The sequence below is a fragment of the Oncorhynchus mykiss genome, chromosome 15 (genome assembly GCF_013265735.2).
Source record: "Oncorhynchus mykiss isolate Arlee chromosome 15, USDA_OmykA_1.1, whole genome shotgun sequence".
Classification (NCBI taxonomy): Eukaryota; Metazoa; Chordata; class Actinopteri; order Salmoniformes; family Salmonidae; genus Oncorhynchus; species Oncorhynchus mykiss.
Window position 1 is genome coordinate 25,784,932 of NC_048579.1, and position 21,742 is coordinate 25,806,673.

Below are 21,742 nucleotides of genomic sequence, written 5' to 3' on the forward strand. Positions count from 1 at the left end.
AATTATCTTAGAGCCAACACAGATGCCAATCACCTCTGTGCTTGTACTCTTATATTTAAGTGCATAAGTGAATTTCTTGCATAGCAGTCAGTGCAAACTTGTAGCATATTCAAGGTTTAAAAAGCTTTCTAAAGTTTGTAATTTCCACTTTAAAATGTCAGACTTGATTTGCCCTAACGTAAAATGCAGCAACTCCAACAAAAAACATCCACTATAATCCACATTTACTGTTGCTGCAGGATTATCTTTCCGCTATAACAATGCCTCAAATTAAGATCCTACATTTTTATTTTTATTTATTTAACCTTTATTTAACTAGGCAAGTCAGTTAAGAACAAATTCTTATTTAGAATGACGGCCTACCCCGGCCAAACTCTAACCCGGACGACGCTGGGCCAATTGTGCGCACTGCCCTATGGAACAACCAATCACGGCCAGTTGTGAAACGCCTAGAATCGAACCAGGGTCTGTAGTAACTCATTTAGCACTGATATGCAGTGCCTTAGACCGCTGCGACCCTCGGGAGTTACATCTGTACTATACTTGCATAAAAAGGTTGAATTGAAACCTGGTAACCCACAAGAAACATGCATTTCAATGCAAAACGGCAAGGACAAAGATACCAGTCGCTCATTCCAACAGAGTAGGAGTGTACCACAGGCTATGTTCAGTTCTTGTGATTGGACTCTATACACTACCGTTCAAAAGTTTGGGGTCACTTAAAAATGTCCTTGTTTTTGAAAGAAAAGCAATTTTTTTGGTCCATTAAAATAACATAAAATTGATCAGAAATACAGTAAAGACATTGTTAATATTGTAAATTACTATTGTAGCTGGAAACGGCTGATTTTGTATGGAATTTCTTCATAGGCGTACAGAGGCCCATTATATGCAACCATCACTCCTGTGTTCCATTGACACGTTGTGTTAGCTAATCCAAGTTCATCATTTTAAAAGGCAAATTGATCATTAGAAAACCCTTTTGCAATTACGTTAGCACAGCTGAAAACTGTGGTGCAGATTAAGGAGGCAATAAAACTGGCCTTCTTTAGACTAGTTGAGTATCTGGAGCATCAGACACGCTGTGTTCTACTCCCTTCACAGAACAGTGAAAACTGTCTCTAACCAGAATATAAAGAGGAGTGGGAGGCCCCGGTGCACAACTGAGCAAGAGGACAAGTACATTAGAGTGTCTAGTTTGAGAAACAGGCGCCTCACAAGTCCTCAACTGGCAGCTTCAATAAATAGTACCCGCAAAACACCAGTCTCAACATCAGAGAAGAGGCAACTCAGGGATGCTGGCCTTCTAGGCAGAGTTGCAATGAAAAAGCCATATCTCAGACTGGCCAATTAAAAGAAAACAGATTAAGATGGGCAAAAGAACACAGACACAGGACAGAGGAATTGTAAAAACACATGGTCCTGGTCTTCAATGGTCTTCCTTTTGGCCCTTGTACAAATGGAGCTGGAGAGAGAAAGTGGAATTGTGAGTGAAACATTACATCAGACTTGAACAAGAATCTAATATCAGTGCTTTAAAATATTAGAGAATAGGTGAGAGGGAGGGGGAGAAATAGAGAGAGAGAGACAGACAGACAACCAAAGACACAGAACAAACATAACAGGTAGTGGAGGTTGTGGGGTAGCTGGTCATACCGTTCTGCGGTCCAGCACATCTTGAAGCATATAGCGGATTCTGGGGGAGGTCCTCCTTCTCTCCTGTATCAGATTAATCTGGGTGTAGTGTTCATCCATTCTGGGCTGTGGAAGTATAGACCGGCTAAGTGAATGCTATTGACTTAAACAACAGACGCACCTCAATAAATCCATACAGACAGACAGACCTGGTTCTTCTCAGAGTCCAAGTCTTTCCCAATGGTGAAGAGTATTGTGCACAGACCCTCTAGCGAATCATCATCTCCATCCTTTATTAGCTTTACGATGCAGTAGTCTATGAGGCCCTCGGTCATCATCTTCAACTTGAACAAATGGCAGATGAATGTGATGTTGCCTAGCAACTCCCGCTGCCCCTCTGCCTTAGCCTCCTCCAGCTCCTCCATCAGTCGCTGACGGTCCTCCTCCTGGAAGGAAATCAGGATGTCTGTTCAGCCTGCCTTGTACTAATACAAATTGCATTGGACTAAACAAGGTACAAGTGTTACAATGATCAGTTGAAGGGAATACTTTAAATGTAATATCAATGTAAAGTTAATCAATTACAATTGTTTATAAAATAATAAGGTATTATGAAGAGAAATAAAGTTGATGTAATGTGGATTTTGACATCTCGAAGATGAAATGTTGCTGTATGAGGTGCTACCTCAGTGGTGGTGTCGAGTTCCCTCTGCTTTTCTTTTAAGATCCTTCTATTATCCTTCTCAAAGCCTTTCTGGCAGTGGTTCAGCAGCAGCTTGCGGAAATTTACTGTCACTCCAGGTATTTTGAGCTGAAAGGGCAGGATATGTAGGAGACAAAAACTAATTAACGGGTTATCCGATTATGGAGCGAGAGAGAGAGTTAGATTTGAATTATTTCGGATTAGATTCTGAACATTGACCACTATTACATTACTGTATTGGATACTTATTTGGTAGATATACAGTCACTAGTGAAGGTCTACACCCCTTGCACACAGTCTTCACATTTTTGCTGCCTTCAAATAACAGAAGGGTTTAAAAAAATCTGGATTTCTTCCTACAGATCTACACAAACTACTTCCCATTTTCAAAATGAAAGACAAATTAATAAAAATTGTAATGTGAAGAAATATTGATTGCGTATGTCTTCACACCGCAGAGTTAGCCCAATACTTGGTGGGAGCACCTTTTGCAGCCATTACAGCTGTGAATCATTTTGAATAAGATTCTACAAACATTACATAACTCTTAGGGCATTGTTTTTAGTCAAAATTGCTAAGCTCAGTAAATTTGGTTGAGAATCATTGATGGACAGCAATATTCAAACCTTGTCTATATATTTTTCAAGCAGATTTAAGTCAGGGGGTTGATACTGTACCACTCAGAAACACTCAATACCTATTGGAAAGCCATTGGTGTGTTTTTTGCATTAAAATGTGCTTAACTGTCCCACTAAAAGGGAACTCTATCCCATGGTTAAGTTTGTAGAAGACTATGGCGGGTTTTCCTTAAACCTTTCAAATGCATTTTGATCTTGACAAACTCCCCAGTTGCTGCCGGTGACAAGCACACCCATAACATGTTGCCACCACAATACTTGAAAATGTTGACTCCAATGCTTCCCACAGTTGTGTCATGTTGGCTGGATGTCCATTGGGTGGTGGACTATTCTCAATACACAGGAAACAGTTGAGCGTGAAAAACCCAGCAGTGTTGCAGTTCTTGACACATTCAAACCGGTGCGCCTGGCACCTACTACCATATCCCGTTCAAAAGCATTTAAATGTTTTGTCTCACATACACAATTCACATCTCAATTGTCTCAAGGCTTAAAAATCCTTCCCTCTCCTTCATCTACACTGATTGAAGTGGATTTAACAAGTAAAAAGATTGTAGCTTTTACCAGGTCAGTCTGTCATGGAAAAAGTGTTCCTAATATTTTGTACACTCAGTGTATGTTGCCCTAAGAGCTGGTAAAATTGTATTAAAAACAATAAACAGCTATTGGTGACAGGCAAACACAAATACACACATGGAGACTTGTACAGATGCATACGTACCCCCTTGAGTTGGTTGCACACCTTTGCATAGACCTCAGCGCTGGTAGGGTTTAAGATGGCCCTCTCATATATAGAGTCAATGATGCTCTGGAGTTTGTCCTCTGTGTCAATGGTGAATGCACTCACTACCTTCATTGACTGATGGAAGTTCTTGGGAGTCAGGCTGGTCAGGATGTTATCCATTTGTTCATACATTTCCTCTGTCTTCACTGTCTCTAGGTCCACAAGGTCCTGCTTCAAGTAATAAGTTAAGGGGGCAGAAGAGGGAGTAAGCAGAGTTAAATAATAAAGGGGCAGCATCACCAACAGATATTATCTCCATCGTTATTCAACCAGGAGCGTATTACACATGTACATATTAATCTGACCAGATCTTACCAAGTCCTTTTCTTCCACTGCCTGTCTGCTAGTGCTAAGTGAACTGATAGCTGAGGGAGAAGAGAGAGAAAGAGAGAGAGGAAATTAAAACAAGAAGAAAGAGGAGGTTGTATGTCAGTCCTGTATGTTAGGTCCTTCACTTTATTCCAGTAATTGTGCTGTGATGGTACTACCCAACTAGCACATTTGGTTCCTTGGAAGTTGTGGGAACGTACGTTTTTGGCTTCCCACTGGTAAAACTGAACGTTTTTAAAAATTCTCCACACTTCTCCCAAAGTATTGAATGGAAGTGAAAACGTAGCCTGTTCAGGGAACGTACATACATTTTTTCAAGGAGGTTCTGAGAGCGTTTTACTATGTTTCCCTGAAAGTTTTCCTGGGAGGTGGTATTAACATTCTGAGAACTAAAATTATAGGTAATTAAATAACGTTCTGAGAATGTTTCAACACTGCTAATTTTATTTAACTGATTTTAATTCCAAGCATAGATAGGACACATGGACATTATTTTGCTTAAGCTTTAATCATGCAAACACATTTTTAATTGTGGTATGCCGTCAGTGAGACTTGAACCTATGATCTTGGAATTAGTCCACATTGCCACCACGACGGAGCTATCACGCCATGTTTTTTTTACTCACACAAAACTGTTCATTTTAGTTTATTTAAACAGACCACATTCAAAGGGAACAAGCACTCATCAAAATCAGGTGTGGCCAATTAGTGGGTGCGGCCAACACACATGAACGCACTTAACAAGATAGGAAATATGTTTTTAAATAAAATTCTTAGAAACTTTTTTAAATGTTACTAATGTTTTCTTGTGTTTTTTTTTTATAGAAAGTTTTCTTAATGTTCTGAGAACATGACTTTAAATAGAACATTGAGGAAACCTGTAGAAAACTTTATCATGAAGTACTGAAATTCCCACAGAAAAACGTTGTTTCTTAAAACATTCTCTGAACAATTTGAGAACATTATTTGAAATAGAACCATGAGGAAACCTGTAGGAAATGTTAAGATGAAGTACTGAAATTCTCACCAAAGAAACATATGGTTTTCAGAACATTATGTGCTAGTTGGGTAATCTGCACCATTCCCAGAACGTGGTGGGAAGGTTGTACGCAAACTAACCATAGGACAACCACGCTCTCACCACGATCTAAGAAACATATGGTTCTCAGAACGTTGTGCTAGCTGGGTACTTACTGTATGGTCCCAGACTTTCTTCAACTGTTGAAAGAAATAGAGAAAAAAAAGTGTTAATGTATGAAGGAATTTGGCTTGTGCACAGAAATAGTAGGCCTTGGGTTGCAAAAATCCCAGAAATGTAACCAATATTCCCAGGTTGGAAGATTCCCTGTATAAGGAAGGAATAAGCAGGGAATCTAAATTCCTCTAACCAGGATTTCTGGAGAATATGGGCATGTTGGGAAAAATACTGGAATTTTGCAGACCTAAAATAAGCACCTGATTTAGAAAACTCCACAAATTGCAACTTGGAGGAATCTTCAAATTTCTGTTGCATTTCAGAGGCACATGTCCTCACTTCTTCAAAAGCCTCAGTGATGCTGGGCAATTTCTACAAACAGACAAGGAAACATGCAGGACATCAGATATACCACAAACCCATTTCAGAAAAACTTCTTAATACACCGCAACATGGTAAAGGTCAACATATAAGGTGTTCATATAAATAGTTATATGTAGTGAGCAGAGATAGAAGTTTACTATATTATTGTTTAAATATATATTTATAATACCTTTTCAAAAAAGTTCATCAAAAACAGATCAAAACAATGAACTAAAGGTTCACAAGATATTAATTAATCAAGTCTTCCTGGTTTGTGAATGATATCAATTTCTCCCAGTTAATTTCAAATAAAGGATTTTGGAGTCTTAAGGTATATGTATGTCAAGCTTTCCATATTAAAGATATCTTGGATTATAATTTTGGGGCTTCTACTTTATACCAGTTCCTGGTAATGGCTTTTTTACTTGGAGCAAGGTGCCTTTAACAAGTATTTGTGACTGCCCATCACATTCTCTGGGACAAAAAAAAATGGTTGGGGTTGGCATCTACATAGCCACACAGCTGCCAGCATGGCTGTTGTATAGTTAGCTGTTGACTTTTGATTCTAGGAGTGATAATAAACGACTTGTTTCTCCAACAGAACTCTCCATGTTCTTGAGTTTGAAGAGGTACAGTGCATTCAGAAAGTATTCAGACCCCTTTCTTTTTCTACATTTTGTTACATTATAGCCTTATTCTAAAATATATTAAATTAATAAAACATCTTCAATCTACACACAATACCCCATAATAACAAGGCAAAAACAGGTTTAAATTTTTCTTAGCAAATATTCAGACCCTTTGCTATGAGATTCGAAATTGAGCTCAGGTGCATCCTGTTTCCATTGATCAACCTTGAGATGTTTGAAAACCTCATTAGGGTCCACCTTTGGTGAAATCAATTGATTGGACACCTGTCTATATAAGGTCCCACAGTTGACTGTGCATGTCAGAGAAAAAACCAAGCCAAGAGGTCGAAGGAAATATTCATAAAGCTCCGAGACAGGATTGTGTCGGGGCAAGAATACAAAAAAAATATCTGCAGCATTGAAGGTCCCCAAGAACACAGTGGCCTTCATCATTCTTAAATGGAAGAAGTTAGGAACCACCAAGACTCTTCCTAGAGCTGGCCGCCTGGCCAAACTGACCAATCGGGAGAGAAGGGCCTTGGTCAGGGAGGTGACCAAGAACCCGACGGTCACTGACAGAGCTCCAGAGTTACTCTGTGGAGATGAGAGCATTCCAGAAGGACAACAATCTCTGCACCAATCAGGCCTTTATGGTAGAGTGGCCAGACAGAAGCCACTTCTCAGTAAAAGGCACGATAGCCCACTTGGAGTTTGTCAAAAGGCACCTAAAGGACTCTCAGACCATGAGAAACAAGATTCTCAGAGGCAGGGACTGGGAGACTAGTCAGAACCGAGGGACAGATTAACAGAGCAAAGTCATCAAGAGATCCTTGATGAAGAGCGCTCAGGACCTCAGACTGGGGTGAAGGTTCACCTTCCAACAGGACAACAACCCTAAGCACACAGCCAAGACAACGCATGAGTGGCTTCGGGACATGAACCCGATCTAACATCAAAGGAGAGACCTGACAATAGCTGTGCAGTGACACTCCCCATCCAGCCTGACAGAGCTTGAGAGGGTCTTTAGAGAAGAATGGGGGAAACTCCCCAAATACAGGTATGTCAAGCTTGTAGCGTCATACCCAAGAAGACTTGAGGCTGTAATCGCTGCTATAGGTGCCTCAACAAAGTACTGGGTAGTGGGTCTGAATAGTTATGTAAATGTGATCTGTTTTTTATGTTTAATACATTTGAAAAAATGCCTAAAAACCTGTTTTTGCTTTGTCATTATGGGGTATTGTGTGTAGATTGATGAGGGAAAAAACAGTAATCAATTTTAGTATAAGGCTGTAAATGTACCTAATGTGGAAAGTCAAGGGGTCTGAATACTTTCTGAATGCACTGTATGTTGGGTACTGCATATATTGTCCCAGTCTTCCTCTGAGATGTCCTTATTCAGTTCCTTTCCCCATTTTTCTTTAATATAACGAGTTGAGTGTATCAGATCATGACACAGTGAAGAGGTTGTCTTCGACATTGCCTGTTTATATGCATTTCGAATCACATGGATAGTCATACGTGGTATGAAAGAAGGCTCTGTCATTTTTTTTTCTCTTTTTCTAAATAGTCCATTAACTGTAAGTATCTGAAGAAATCTTGGTTTTCCATCCCACATTTCTCCTTGGAATGAAAACAGAGTTCTCCATCCTCTACAATGGCACACAATGCTGTCATGCCGCTCTCAGCGCATTCCTTAAATGTTTTATCGTAGATACCTGGTTTAAATTTTGAATCAAACGCAAATAATTTCAACATTCTGATTTCCTTTTCCAGGTTGTGTTCTACAATCCAAAACAAGAGGTCTAGTGTAAATGATGATATAGGGTTAAGTATTCCTGTATTCCCAAATGGGTGTTTATCCCCAGCTGAAGTTGTCTATAGTATAAGTGCTGAATGATATTGACTGACCAATACAGAGAAAATAAATACCTTTGTTCAAAACTGATCCAAACATTTCCCCTTATAAAATGTCAGTGTTCAAACTTTACACACTTCAAATGTGCTTGTAAACATATGTAGCACTTTATTCGAGCGCTATTGATTTTACCTGTAGGAAATGGGGGTAGACCTCTATGTGTGGAAGCTGTCTACCCTCTGTTTCGGTTCTCTTCAGCTCATCAAGCTCCTGCTCCAGTGTTTGTAGGAGTCCCTCAGCCTCACTCACCATCTCCTTCTCTTTAGCTTGGATCACCTCTCTCACCTCTGAGCACCTTGTCTCAATCAGCTTGGTGAAGAACCTCTCACTGTCCTCCATTGTAGCCTGTGATAAGCACTATCAAAAGACAGAGAGAGAAAGAGGCATCTTGTTGAGACATTTGGCTCAGAAACTTTGGTAAGCATTGTCTGCGTCCCGAATACTCAGCACTTCCCCAGCACTTCCCCCAAGTATTGACTTGCATACTCCCCGGGGGATAGCTGACGTTTTACAGGTTCCTAACAAATACTGATAATTTGTGTTTTTTAATGCTGATCTTAACTTTTTGTTACATAATGTTTCCTATGATCGAAAACGGCTTCTGGACATCAGAACATCGATCACTAACCTCAATTTGGATGAAGATGTCTACTTCAACGAGTCAGCAGCTCTAGACATTCTTCTTACTTTGTACCAGGCCCTAATCCCTGGGACTTGAAAGAGGAAGCAGCGGCTAAAAAGAGACAGGCGAGGCGGCATGCTAATGAGATTACGTCGGCGAACAAATAGACTGCCATTTCCCTCTGTTCTGATGGCGAATGTGCAGTCACTGGAGAACAAACTGGATGAACTCCGTTTGAGACTATCCTTTCAACGAGACCTAAAGAACTGTAATATCCTATGTTTCTCGGAGTCTTGGCTGAACAAGGACATGGATAAGAGATATCTCGTGGGTTTCTCCATGCATCATCTAGACAGGACGGCAGCCTCGGGTAAGACTAGCGGATGGGGGTGTGTCTCTTTGTTAACAGCAGCTGGTGCGTGATCTCTATTGTTTAGCAAGTCTCTAGTTTTTGCTCCTCTAAGTTGTATACCTCGTAGCTGTCTATTTACCACCACAAACCAATGCTGGCACTAAGACTGCACTCAACAAGCTGTATAGAGCAATAAGCAAACAAAAAAATGCACATCCAGAAGCAGCGCTTCTTGTGGTCAGTGATTTTTGTGTTTATTATTGGTACTTTTTACCCCTTTTTCTCCCCAATTTCGTACTATCAAATTGGTAGTTACAGTCTTGTCCCATCGCTGCAACACCCGTTATCTGATAACATTGAGGTGTTTACCACATCGGTCACCAGCCTGACAGCACTTGAGTGGATCTGCAGAGAAGAATGGGAGAAACTCCCCAAATACAGGTGTGCCAAGCTTGTAGCATGATACCCAAGAAGACTTAAGGATGCAATCGCTTCCAAAGGTGCTTCAACAAAGTACTGAGTAAAGGGTTTGATATTTCCAGTTTACTTTTTTATAAATGACCCCCCCAAAAAATGTAAGCGTTTTTTTCTTTGTCATTATAGGGTAGTGGAAAAAACTCATCAATTTTAGAATAAGTTTGTAACGTAACAAAAAGTGGAAAATGTCAAGAGGTCTGGAAACTTGCACTGCATGCATGTTGGTTACCAGAAATAAATGCAAATAAAAAAAGCAAACACAATTGAGATTCACCCATAGACGAGCCCTAAAACAGCTCATCACACAGTGTGGGTGACTGCATACTTGGGAGTGTTTCTGAAAGTGGGCGTTGCAAAAGAAGTGTGTGGACCAACTGCGATGGGTCTAACATTAGTGCTCCACTATCCGTTAGACCAGCTTAATGTTTACATAGCAGGTGAAGAGAACTAACGTAGCAGATTAGGAATAAAGTGTCAGGTTGGGAGAATGAGGATAAGGTTAGGAAAAGGGTTAGGGTTAGCTAAAATGCGTGGCAGGTTAGAATAATTAACGTGTCAGGTTAGGAGAATGAGGTTAAGGTTAGGAACAGGTTTAGGCTTAGCCAAAATGCTACAGTTGTCATCAATCGACTCATCGTGCAGCCCAATCAGCCACGCAAAATGGTCTTGAGTGGCTACAAATCTGCCCAATTAGATGATTCACTTTCCATACAACCACTTCTGTTGATCCTCCCACTTCTGTTGACATGACCACTTTCAGACACACTACATGTGTGCAGTTATCCATGACTCCATCAGTCAGCTAATGTCTCACCTTTAGAGACTCCACTTCCTGTCTCAGTTTCTGTAGTTCCTCCTCTCTCTCCTGGATTATCTGTTGGCATGTCAACTGCACATTCACCTTTTTCTGTGGACAAACATACAGATAGTTGTAATTGACATCACACAATGGATCAAACCACATCCCTTTCTGATAGATACAGTACCAGTCAAAGGTTTGGACACACCTACTCATTCCAGTGTTTTTCTTAATTTGGACTATTTTCTAAAATGTAGAATAATAGTGAAGACATCAAAACTATGAAATAACATACATGGAATCATGTAGTAACCAAAAAAAAGTGTTAAACAAATCAAAATATATTTTATATTTGAGAATCTTCAAAGCAGCCACCCTTTGCCTTGATGATAGCTTTCTACACTTTTGGCATTCTCTCAACCAGCTTCATGAGGTAGTCATGAATGCATTTCAATTAACAGCCTGCCACATATCTATGTACCTCTTATACTAAGCCTATAATGGTATCCCATCCACACCTTTTTGGTAGCCCCCCGAGCAGCAGCTGAGTCTTCAGCTTTCAGCTTATCATCATGATGAGGACATGTGTTCTCCTGTAGTGGTATAGATGTGCTGATCAGCTTCTGATTCTTCATGGCTAATGACTTATAGTGAGGACGCAAAACAGGTTCTGTGTCTCCAGGTCCCGTGTGTTTCTCAGCATCATTGTCAGCTTGCAGCCCGGTCTTCTCCATCTTTTCCACCAACTCACCAAGCTGGGCCGTTTCTTTCTGGAGAGAAAAATACACACACAACAGAAACATTACATCACTCATCTAAAACATTACATTTTGGCAATGCAATAATCTGTAATATTATAGAATTGATAGAACTGTAATTCCTACAATTGATGCATATAAACTACATAATATGGGTTTAATAGGCTAGAACAAGAAAATTAAACAACTAAGAGGGTAGATATGGGTGTTTAAAGAGGTAGACAAATAAATGGTCATACCTTTCGGAGGTCCAGCACATCCTGCAGCATGCTTGTGATTCTGGGGGAGGTTGTCCTATTCTTCATAATCTTCACAATCATGTTGTAGTACTGATCCATTCTGGGCTGTGGAAGTATAGACAGGCCAAGTGAATGTAGTTGACTGATTTATAGATCTGAATCTATTGGATTGATCAATCCCAAAATGTGGAATAAAAATGCCATTGATGCAATGCCATTAATTTTGCCGTCATGGATAAAAAATTGAATGTTTTTATTTTGTTCAAAAACAGACAGACAGATGGACAGAAAAAAATGCTGTACCCTGGCCTTCTTAAAGTCCAAGTCCTTGCCGATGGTGTAGAGTAATGTGCAGAGACCCTCCAGAGAGTTATCATCTTGGTTCTTCAGCAGCTGTACGATGACGTCATGCATGACGTGCTCAGTCAGCATCTTCAACTTGAACAACTCACACATTAACTTGATATTGCCTAGCGACTGCCTCCGCTCCTCGGTCTTGGCCTCCTCCAGCTCCTCCCACACTCGCTGGCGCTCCTCCTCCTGGAAGGAATAAGGAAAGTTAACAAGTTAAACTATACAAATTGTTACTAGTTAGATAACAAACCATGTTCCAATTATCAATTGAAGGGACTAGCACCACAATATACACTGCTCAAAAAAATAAAGGGAACACTAAAATAACACATCCTAGATCTGAATGATTGAAATATTCTTATTAAATACTTTTTTCTTTACATAGTTGAATGTGCTGACAACAAAATCAAATAAAAATTATCAATGGAAATCAAATTTATCAACCCATGGAGGTCTGGATTTGGAGTCACACTCAAAATTAAAGTGGAAAACCACACTACAGGCTGATCCAACTTTGATGTAATGTCCTTAAAACAAGTTGAAATGAGGCTCAGTAGTGTGTGTGGCCTCCACGTGCCTGTATGACCTCCCTACAACGCCTGGGCATGCTCCTGATGAGGTGGCGGATGGTCTCCTGAGGGATCTCCTCCCAGACCTGGACTAAAGCATCCGCCAACTCCTGGACAGTCTGTGGTGCAACGTGGTGTTGGTGGATGGAGCGAGATGTGCTCAATTGGATTCAGGTCTGGGGAACGGGCGGGCCAGTCCATAGCATCAATGCCTTCCTCTTGCAGGAACTGCTGACACACTCCAGCCACATGAGGTCTAGCATTGTCTTGCATTAGGAGGAACCCAGGGCCAACCGCACCAGCATATGGTCTCACAAGGGGTCTGAGGATCTCATCTTGGTACCTAATGGCAGTCAGGCTACCTCTTGCGAGCACATGGAGGGCTGTGCGGCCCCCCAAAGAAATGCCACCCCACACCATGACTGACCCACCGCCAAACCGGTCATGCTGGAGGATGTTGCAGGCAGCAGAACGTTCTCCACGGCGTCTCCAGACTGTCACGTCTGTCATATGTGCTCAGTGTGAACCTGCTTTCATCTGTGAAGAGCACAGGACGCCAGTGGCGAATTTGCCAATTTTGGTATTCTCGGCAAATGCCAAACGTCCTGCATGGTGTTGGGCTGTAAGCACAACCCCCACCTGTGGACGTCGGGCCCTCATACCACCCTCATGGAGTAATTTTGCAGGGCTCTGCAGGGCTCTGGCAGTGCTGGGTTGTTTCCCTCCTACGGCCTCCTCCACGTCTCCTATGCTCTGGACACTACGCTGACAGACACAGAAAACCTTCTTGTCACAGCTCGCATTGATGGGCCATCCTGGATGAGCTGCACTACCTGAGCCACTTGTGTGGGTTGTAGACTCCGTCTCATGTGGTAACTAGAGTGAAAGCACCGCCAGCATTCAAAAGTGACCAAAATATCAGCCAGGAAGCATAGGAACTGAGAAGTGGTCTGTGGTTATCACCTGCAGAACCAGTCCTTTATTGGGGGTGTCTTGCTAATTGCCTATAATTTCCACCTGTTGCCTATTCCATTTGCACAACAGCATGTGAAATGTATTGTCAATCAGTGTTGCTTCAATCAGTGGACAGTTTGATTTCACAGAAGTGTGATTGACTTGGAGTTACATTGTGTTGTTTAAGTGTTCCCTTTATTTTTTTGAGCAGTGTATTACCAATGCACAGTTAGGGCAACATAATCAATCGCACATCAAAGCATTAAAATCATACAGAAAAATGAATATAATTTAGATCAGATTAGAATATCTCAAAAAGATGTTTCAAAATGTTGGTCTATAATGTAGTCGTCAGTGTGTCTGAAGGGATGGATGTGCTACCTTGGTGATGGCATCCACCATTTCCTGTTTTTGCCGGAAGATTTCGCAACCGTTTCTCGCCATGTTCTCAAAGTTTGCTTGGACTCGGTTCAGAAACAGCTTGCGGAAATTTACTGTCACTCCTGGTTTGGCAGCGGTGGGTACTCTAAGCTGAGGAGGAAGATATGCAGAAGGGAGAAAAAAAAACGCAGGTTAAAAGCACAATATGTATGATTTCCTGCTGTTCTTGGTATGTGGTCACTGGCATTTGACAAAAAATAGCAATCACCTCTGAGAAACAGACAAAGATGATGGAGAAAGATGATGATGGACAAAGATGGAGAATTGTATAGACTTACCCCCATGAGGCAGTGGCAGATGTTGGCATAGGTCGCAGACCTGGTAGGATGTGCCAGGGCCCTCTCATATATGAGGTGAATGATGCCCTTCAGTCTGGCCTCTGTGTTAATGGTGAACTCAGTAATTGCCAACATCGATTGCTGGAAGTTGTTTTGATTTACCCTATCCAGGATGTAATCCATTTGAGCATACAGTTCCTGTGTCTTCTCTGGCTCTGGATCCTGAAACTCCTTCTTCAAGTTATAAATTGGGGGACAGGTGAGGCAGTGACAGACATCAAAGTTAAAGAGGGTAAGGAGGTCAGAGAAACAATTAGGGGGCAGTATGATATCACCAACAATTTAATCAGGAGGGAATCACTGAACACACATGTACCTACTGTGTACATATAAACTCTGGACTTACCAATTTCTGATTTTCCACAGCCTGTCCACTGGAAGAGTGAGCTGGTGACTGGGTTTCTTGTTTGCATGTCTTCTTGGTCCCACTCATCTTCATCTGTGGACAAACACGCACTGGTATTGAGGCAATAACTACCGTGGTATTACAACATACACTCTTCCTGAATGTTATATTGTGATAGATAGAAATGTGTATTTGCCTTCTCTGGTAGATGGGAGGGGCCTGTGTAATTCACTGAACTCACATGACATGTAAAGTACAATGTACACGTAGGCTAATTTCATACTGTGAAACATTCAATTATACTCCATGTAGTTTAGTCACTGCAGACAGGAAAACGTTATTATCCATACCTTTTTCTTGTTAACCAGGTGCTGATTTCTCAGCATATGTTTGCTGAGTATTTCCTCAGTATGTTTCCTCAGTATATGACTATGTTTCCAGATCCAGTGTCATCCGTTTGCAATCCAGTCTTCTTTATTTTTTCAATTTCATCAAACTTGTGTTTGTGTTTAGTACAGGTATTGGGGTGTAGGTCTCTCTGCACTGGAAGCATATCTGGTCAGGATTACCTTGGTCATCTTGATCCCAGTTACCAATACATAATTTGCAGTAACTCTGTACACAGGGAATTCTCACCGGATTCAGTAAACCCACACAGATTAGACAATTAAATTATTTTCTGATTCAAAATATCAATAGTTTGAGCCACAGTAGTTGAGTCACTGCAGGTTACTAACGAACGATATTTCCGGTTCATTCTTAATAAAACACGTCACTGTACTGCTACAGCGCAGTTGTTGGTTTTGTTTCTTGTACTGCTAGCGTACCAAAATATAGACCACTGTCTGTAGTTTCCAACGTCAGGGTAGAACAAACAACGAGGTGGGCGGAGCCAAACACGAGCTAGCGAGAGCCTATTGGCGCGTTCTAGCATATGTTTCCGTATTTCCGTTAGTAAACGACTCTGAAGTGAACGTGTACAATAACTCAATTCGCACTTGCACTCCTTCTAAAGAACGAGATTTTAGAAACGTTGGCAAAGGGTAAAGTCTACAACAAAAAAATCTACTCTGTTCGTAACATATTTTAGTTTTGGAAACAGTGAAAAAAGGAGGAACCCGCACACAGTTCCTGATAGTTTCACTGCTCTTTATTAAGCATTTCGATACACTCGCAATAACATCGGCTAACCATGTGTATTTGAGTTTACGTATCCGCCTCACGGTTTTCGTCAGAGCGTTTGTGAGTTTCTTCTTCTATGATGTTTAACGGTGGTTGGCATCCAATTTGTTGCATTACCGCCACCTACTAGACTGGAGTACAACTCCATTACATTTAATGTATTCCTACCTCATGCCATCATCCTGAAAAGATGGGACATCACCACTTAACACACCCTGTAGTTCTTCTGCTGTCAAGTCTTGCACACCTAAATACCGCTATGCAGCTGCCACCACAACCTCAATTTTCTGAGACTTCCGATCCATCCCTGCAGTACAATTAATAACCATTGCTATAAATGCTAAAAATCCCATTTTACTGAAACTTATATCACCTTTTGGCCACCTTCATACCACCTTCTGTACTGGTATATCTCTACTACTCTCACCACTCCTCCCCCTTAACCCCTTCCTCTACTTTCTTCAATGCTGTAACCCTGGAAACTACAACCTGCTTCTCTCGCATGGGACATTTCTGATCCCCAGCTCCATAGGCACCCCTACAATTAACACATTCCACTACTTTCCCCAATACTACACATTCCCTTGTCTCATGCCCTTCTGCACATTTCTCACCCCTTGGACCCTCCTTTATACACACTGCTGCCACATGCCCATAAGCTTGACACCTGTGACATTTTAATGTATTCGGAACATACGCTCATAACTTATATATCCTAACTTCACTTTGTCAGGGAAAGACTCAACTTCAAAACTCAAAAGAACAGACAAAGAATCTTCTGTTTCCCCAACTCTCGCCACCCTGTCCACGTTGCATCAAATGACGAGCATCACATACACCGGAAATCTTTGCCCTCAGCTAGGCAACTTTTATATCTATTGCCACCCTGGTTAACACTCCTTTCATTGGTGCCCTTTTCTTCAGAACAAAACAATTATTTTTTCTTACCCCAATTCATTTTACTTTGAGCGCATTCTTCCTCTGCCCAATAGAAACATAAACAATTAGCACTAGACCACTTCTAGTTAACCTCACCGATTCCACATGACCCAACACTTTTTTCACCCACTGTGAAACCACAAATGGATCAGCCAAAAGGCAAGAGTCCACTTTTTCCATAAACTTCACTCCTACTGTCAGACTCTTCTTCATCCTGATCCTCAGTGCATACCTCGGTCTAACTTTACTGCAAATACCACCTCTGATACTTCACCTTAATTCACTTCCCTTTCTCCTCCTGTCTTCAGCTCCCTCTGTGTACACCTTCTACCATTCTTATTTGACAAACCATCTTTTTTTCCATAATTTTTATCTGACTCAAGCTTACCCGCTTCTTCCCTCTCTCTCATAGGGCTCTTCTACACCTACATTGCTTGCTGTTTGGGGTTTTAGGCTGGGTTTCTGTACAGCACTTTGAGATATCAGCTGATGTACGAAGGGCTATATAAATAAATTTGATTTGATTTGATCTTCTCCCTCTCTTTTTCCCTCTACTCCTCCTCCGTTTTCCAAGTACACGTCTTCTTATGATAATACTGCTGCTCCATTCCTGACACCAATCTTGTTCTTGCTTTCTCTAGGGACTCCATTTTCCCTTTCTTTCTCGACACTTCATGACCCTCGACTCAATACTATCTCCTTTTGTACGTTTTTTAAATTAGCACCCTTATGTAGACCTTATGTAGACCTAGCCCCACCCACATCCGTTCCACGCATCGAATGACATTACTCAATGACATGGATCCCAATCTCAAATTCACTATTGAATGTGACACTAAACGTGTTCATTACCTTGATATGTGGACTGAGAAATCGACTAGAACCCTGTTTACAACTCTGTATAGAAAAGTAACGGACAGAAACACTCTATTACATGGGGACAGCTTCCACCCTGACTTACAAGAAGCCAGTTTTTCAGACTGCACAATACAGTATATGCCACTCCACAGAGGACTATCTAGAAAAAGCAGCGGAGATGCGCAATAGGTTTCTAAGAAGAGGCTATTCTCCACAATGTGTGGATGAAGCTCTTAATTTGGCATTGGGGAAAACACAAGATGAACTGCTACAAAAAAGACCCACTAGCGCTAACGAACACTCTGTAATGTTCACAACCACATATACTTTGAACTCGCGGAAAGTGGGAGATGCTGTCAAGAAACACTTGCATGTTTTATCATCGGACCCAGCTTTGCAGGCTGAATTTAAGAATCCACCACTTATTGTATATAGGAGAGGTCACAATGTACGCAATAAATTGGTCCATGCCAACTGCCAGCCGCAAAAGAAAATCAGCCAGGCTCTATTAAGCCCTCTTCCGAATGGTAGCTATAAATGCGGAGGTTCTGCACAGTGCAACAATATGATGAAGTGTGAATATTTCTGCCATCCACATACAGGAAAACGTTTCCAAATAAATTAAATTATTACGTGCTCCACCACCCATGTTATCTACATTATTAAATGTCCATGTGGGCTGTGCTATGTACAGTTGAAGTTGGAAGTTTACATACACTTAGGTTGGAGTCATTAAAACTTCACAAATTTCTTGTTAACAAACTATAGTTTTGGCAAGTCGGATAAGACTTTCTGCATGACACAAGTCATTTTTACAACAATTGTTTACAGACAGATTATTTCACTTACAAATCACTGCATCACAATTCCAGTGGGTCAGAAGTTTACATACACTAAGTTGACTGTGCCTTTAAACAGCTTGGAAAATTCCAAAAAAGGATGTCATGGCTTTAGAAGCTCCTGATAGGCTAATTGACCCCATTTGAGTCAATTGGAGGTGTACCTGTGGATGTATTTCAAGGCCCACCTTCAAACTCAGTGCCTCTTTGCTTGATATCATGGGAAAATCAAAAGAAATCAGCCAAGACCTCAGAATTTGTTTTGTAGACCTCTATAAGTCTGGTTCATCCTTGGGAGCAATTTCCAAACGCCTGCAGGTACCACGTTCATCTATACAAACAATAGTTTGCATGTATAAACACAATGGGACCACGCAGCCTTCACACCGCTCAGGAGGGAGATGAGTTCTGTCTCCTAGAGATTAATGCACTTTGGTCCGAAAAGTGCAAATCAATCCCAGAACAACAGCAAAGGACCTTGTGAAGATGCTGGAGGAAACAGGTACAAAAGTTTCTATATCCACAGTAAAACGAGTCCTCTATCGACATAACCTGAAAGGCCGCTCAGCAAGGAAGAAGCCACTGCTCCAAAACCGCGATAAATAAAGCCAGACTACTGCTCCAAAACTGCCATAAAAAGCCAGACTACGGTTTGCAACTGCACATGGGGACAAAGATCGTACTTTTCGGAAAAATGTCCTCTGGTCTGATGAAACAAAAATAGAACTGTTTGGCCCTAATGACCATCATTATGTTTGGAGGAAAAAGGGGGAGGCTTGCAAGCCGAAGAAAATCATCCCAACCTTGAAGCACGGGGGTGGCAGCATCATGTTGTGGGGGTGCTTTGCTGCAGGAAGGACTGGTGCACTTCACAAAATAGATGGCTACATGAGGGGAACAGTTATGTGGATATATTGACGCAACATGTCAAGCCATCAGTCAGGAAGTTAAAGCTTGGTCGCAAATGAGTCTTCCAATTGAACAATCACCCCAAGCATACTTCCAAAGTTGTGGAGAAATGGCTTAAGGACAACAAAGTCAAGGTAATGGAGTGGCCATCACAAAGCCCTGACCTCAATCCTATAGAAAATGTGTGGGCAGAACTGAAAAAGCTTGTGTGTGAGCAAGGAGGCCTACAAACCTGACTCAGTTACTCCAGCTCTGTCAGGAGGAATGGTCCAAAATTCACCCAACTTATTATGGGAAGCTTGTGGAAGGCTACCCGAAACGTTTGATCCAAGTTAAACAATTTAAAGGCAATGCTACCATATACTAATTGAGTGTATGTACACTTTTGACCTATTGGGAATGTGATGAAAGAAATAAAAGCTGAAATAAATACTTCACTCTACTATTATTCTGACATTTCACATTCTTAAAATAAATTGGTGATCCTAACTGACCTAAGACAGGGAATTTTTACTAGGATTAAATGTCAAGAATTGTGAAAAACTGAGTTTAAATGTACACTGCTCAAAAAAATAAAGGGAACACTTAAACAACACAATGTAACTCCAAGTCAATAACACTTCTGGGAAATCAAACTGTCCACTTAGGAAGCAACACTGATTGACAATACATTTCACATGCTGTTGTGCAAATGGAATAGACAACAGGTGGAAATTATAGGCAATTAGCAAGACACCCCCAATAAAGGAGTGGTTCTGCAGGTGGTGACCACAGACCACTTCTCAGTTCCTATTCTTCCTGGCTGATGTTTTGGTCACTTTTGAATGCTGGCGGTGCTTTCACTCTAGTGGTAGCATGAGACGGAGTCTTCAACCCACACAAGTGGCTCAGGTAGTGCAGCTCATCCAGGATGGAAAATCAATGCGAGTTGTGGCAAGAAGGTTTGCTGTGTCTGTCAGCGTAGTCTCCAGAGCATAGGAGGCGCTACCAGGAGACAGGCCAGTACATCAGGAGACGTGGAGGAGGCCGTAGGAGGGAAACAACCCAGCAGCAGGACCGCTACCTCCGCCTTTGTGCAAGGAGGAGCAGGAGGAGCACTGCCAGAGCCCTGCAAAATGACCTCCAGCAGGCCACAAATGTGCATGTGTCTGCTCAAACGGTCAGAAACAGACTCCATGACGGTGGTATGAGGGCCCGACGTCCACAGGTGGGGGTTGTGCTTACAGCCCAACACCGTGCCGGACGTTTGGCATTTGCCAGAGAACACCAAGATTGGCAAATTCGCCACGGGCGCCCTGTGCTCTTCACAGATGAAAGCAGGTTCACACTGAGCACATGTGACAGACGTGACAGAGTCTGGAGACGCCGTGGAGAACGTTCTGTTGCCTGCAACATGCTCCAGCATGACCGGTTTGGCGGTGGGTCAGTCATGGTGTGGGGTGGCATTTCTTTGGGGGGCCGCACAGCCCTCCATGTGCTCGCAAGAGGTAACCTGACTGCCATTAGGTACCGAGATGAGATCCTCAGACCCCTTGTGAGACCATATGCTGGTGTGGTTGGCCCTGGGTTTCTCCTAATGCAAGACAATGCTAGACCTTATGTGGCTGGAGTGTGTCAGCAGTTCCTGCAAGAGGAAGGCATTGATGCTATGGACTGGCCCACCCGTTCCCCAGACCTGAATCCAATTGAGCACATCTGGGACATCATGTCTCGCTCCATCCACCAACGCCACATTGCACCACAGACTGTCCAGGAGTTGGCGGATGCGTTAGTCCAGATCTGGGAGGAGATCCCTCAGGAGACCATCCGCCACCTCATCAGGAGCTTGCCCAGGCGTTGTAGGGAGGTCATACAGGCATGTGTAGGCCACACACATCATTGAGCCTCATTTCAACTTGTTTTAAGGACATTACATCAAAGTTGGATCAGCCTGTAGTGTGGTTTTCCACTTTAATTTTGAGTGTGAATCCAAATCCAGACCTCGATGGGTTGAGAAATGTGATTTCCATTGATAATTTTTGTGTGATTTTGTTGTCAGCACATTCAACTATGTAAAGAAAAAAGTATTTAATAATAATATTTCATTCATTCAGATCTAGAATGTGTTATTTTAGTGTTCCCTTTATTACTTTGAGCAGTGTATTTCTTCCAACTTCAACTCTAGGTAAAACCTTTCGTTCTCTCAAACAGAGAATCATTGAACAGAAAAGTTAAATTAGGAGAAACGAGAGGTATTATCCAGTCGCAGTACATTTTAAAGCTTCTTTTGGATCGGTGTCCCTTCCATGGGACGATTGAGCTAACATAGGCTAATGCGATTAGCATGAGGTTGTAAGTAAGGCAATTTCTCTGGACATAGACATATTTGATATTGTCAGAAAGCTTAAATTCTTGTTAATCTAACTGCACTGTCCAATTTACAGTAGCTATTATAGTGAAAGAATACTGTTGCGTCAAAAAACAGAACACTCAAAACATCCTTCCTTTAAAGAACTCCAGGCCTCAAGAGGGCAGATAACCCAAAAACACAGGTGGAACTCAAAAATTGAGCCAGGATTTCTGGAGGGACTACTT

At 41.7% G+C, this 21,742-nt stretch overlaps 1 protein-coding gene across 2 annotated transcripts; it reads right to left on the minus strand.

Moving 5' to 3' along the window:
• Positions 1-1,276: 1,276 nt before the first annotated feature.
• LOC110489880 lies at positions 1,277-16,321 on the minus strand. 2 transcript variants are annotated; one of them, XM_021562837.2, is made up of 17 exons: positions 14,792-16,321; positions 14,442-14,534; positions 14,036-14,269; positions 13,698-13,847; positions 11,743-11,979; positions 11,440-11,544; positions 10,961-11,212; positions 10,458-10,550; positions 8,325-8,549; positions 5,546-5,657; positions 5,285-5,308; positions 4,076-4,125; positions 3,698-3,928; positions 2,321-2,446; positions 1,845-2,081; positions 1,657-1,761; positions 1,277-1,465 (listed from the first exon to the last, which is right to left on the minus strand). In XM_021562837.2, exons 1-17 carry the CDS (start codon positions 14,825-14,827, stop codon positions 1,430-1,432), a joined length of 2,346 nt encoding a protein of 781 aa, XP_021418512.1. In that variant the 5' UTR covers positions 14,828-16,321; the 3' UTR covers positions 1,277-1,429. The 2 variants fall into 2 exon arrangements, with proteins under 2 accessions (XP_021418512.1, XP_021418510.1); XM_021562835.2 differs by having other exon boundaries at positions 3,698-3,931; positions 14,792-16,318.
• Positions 16,322-21,742: the final 5,421 nt, after the last annotated feature.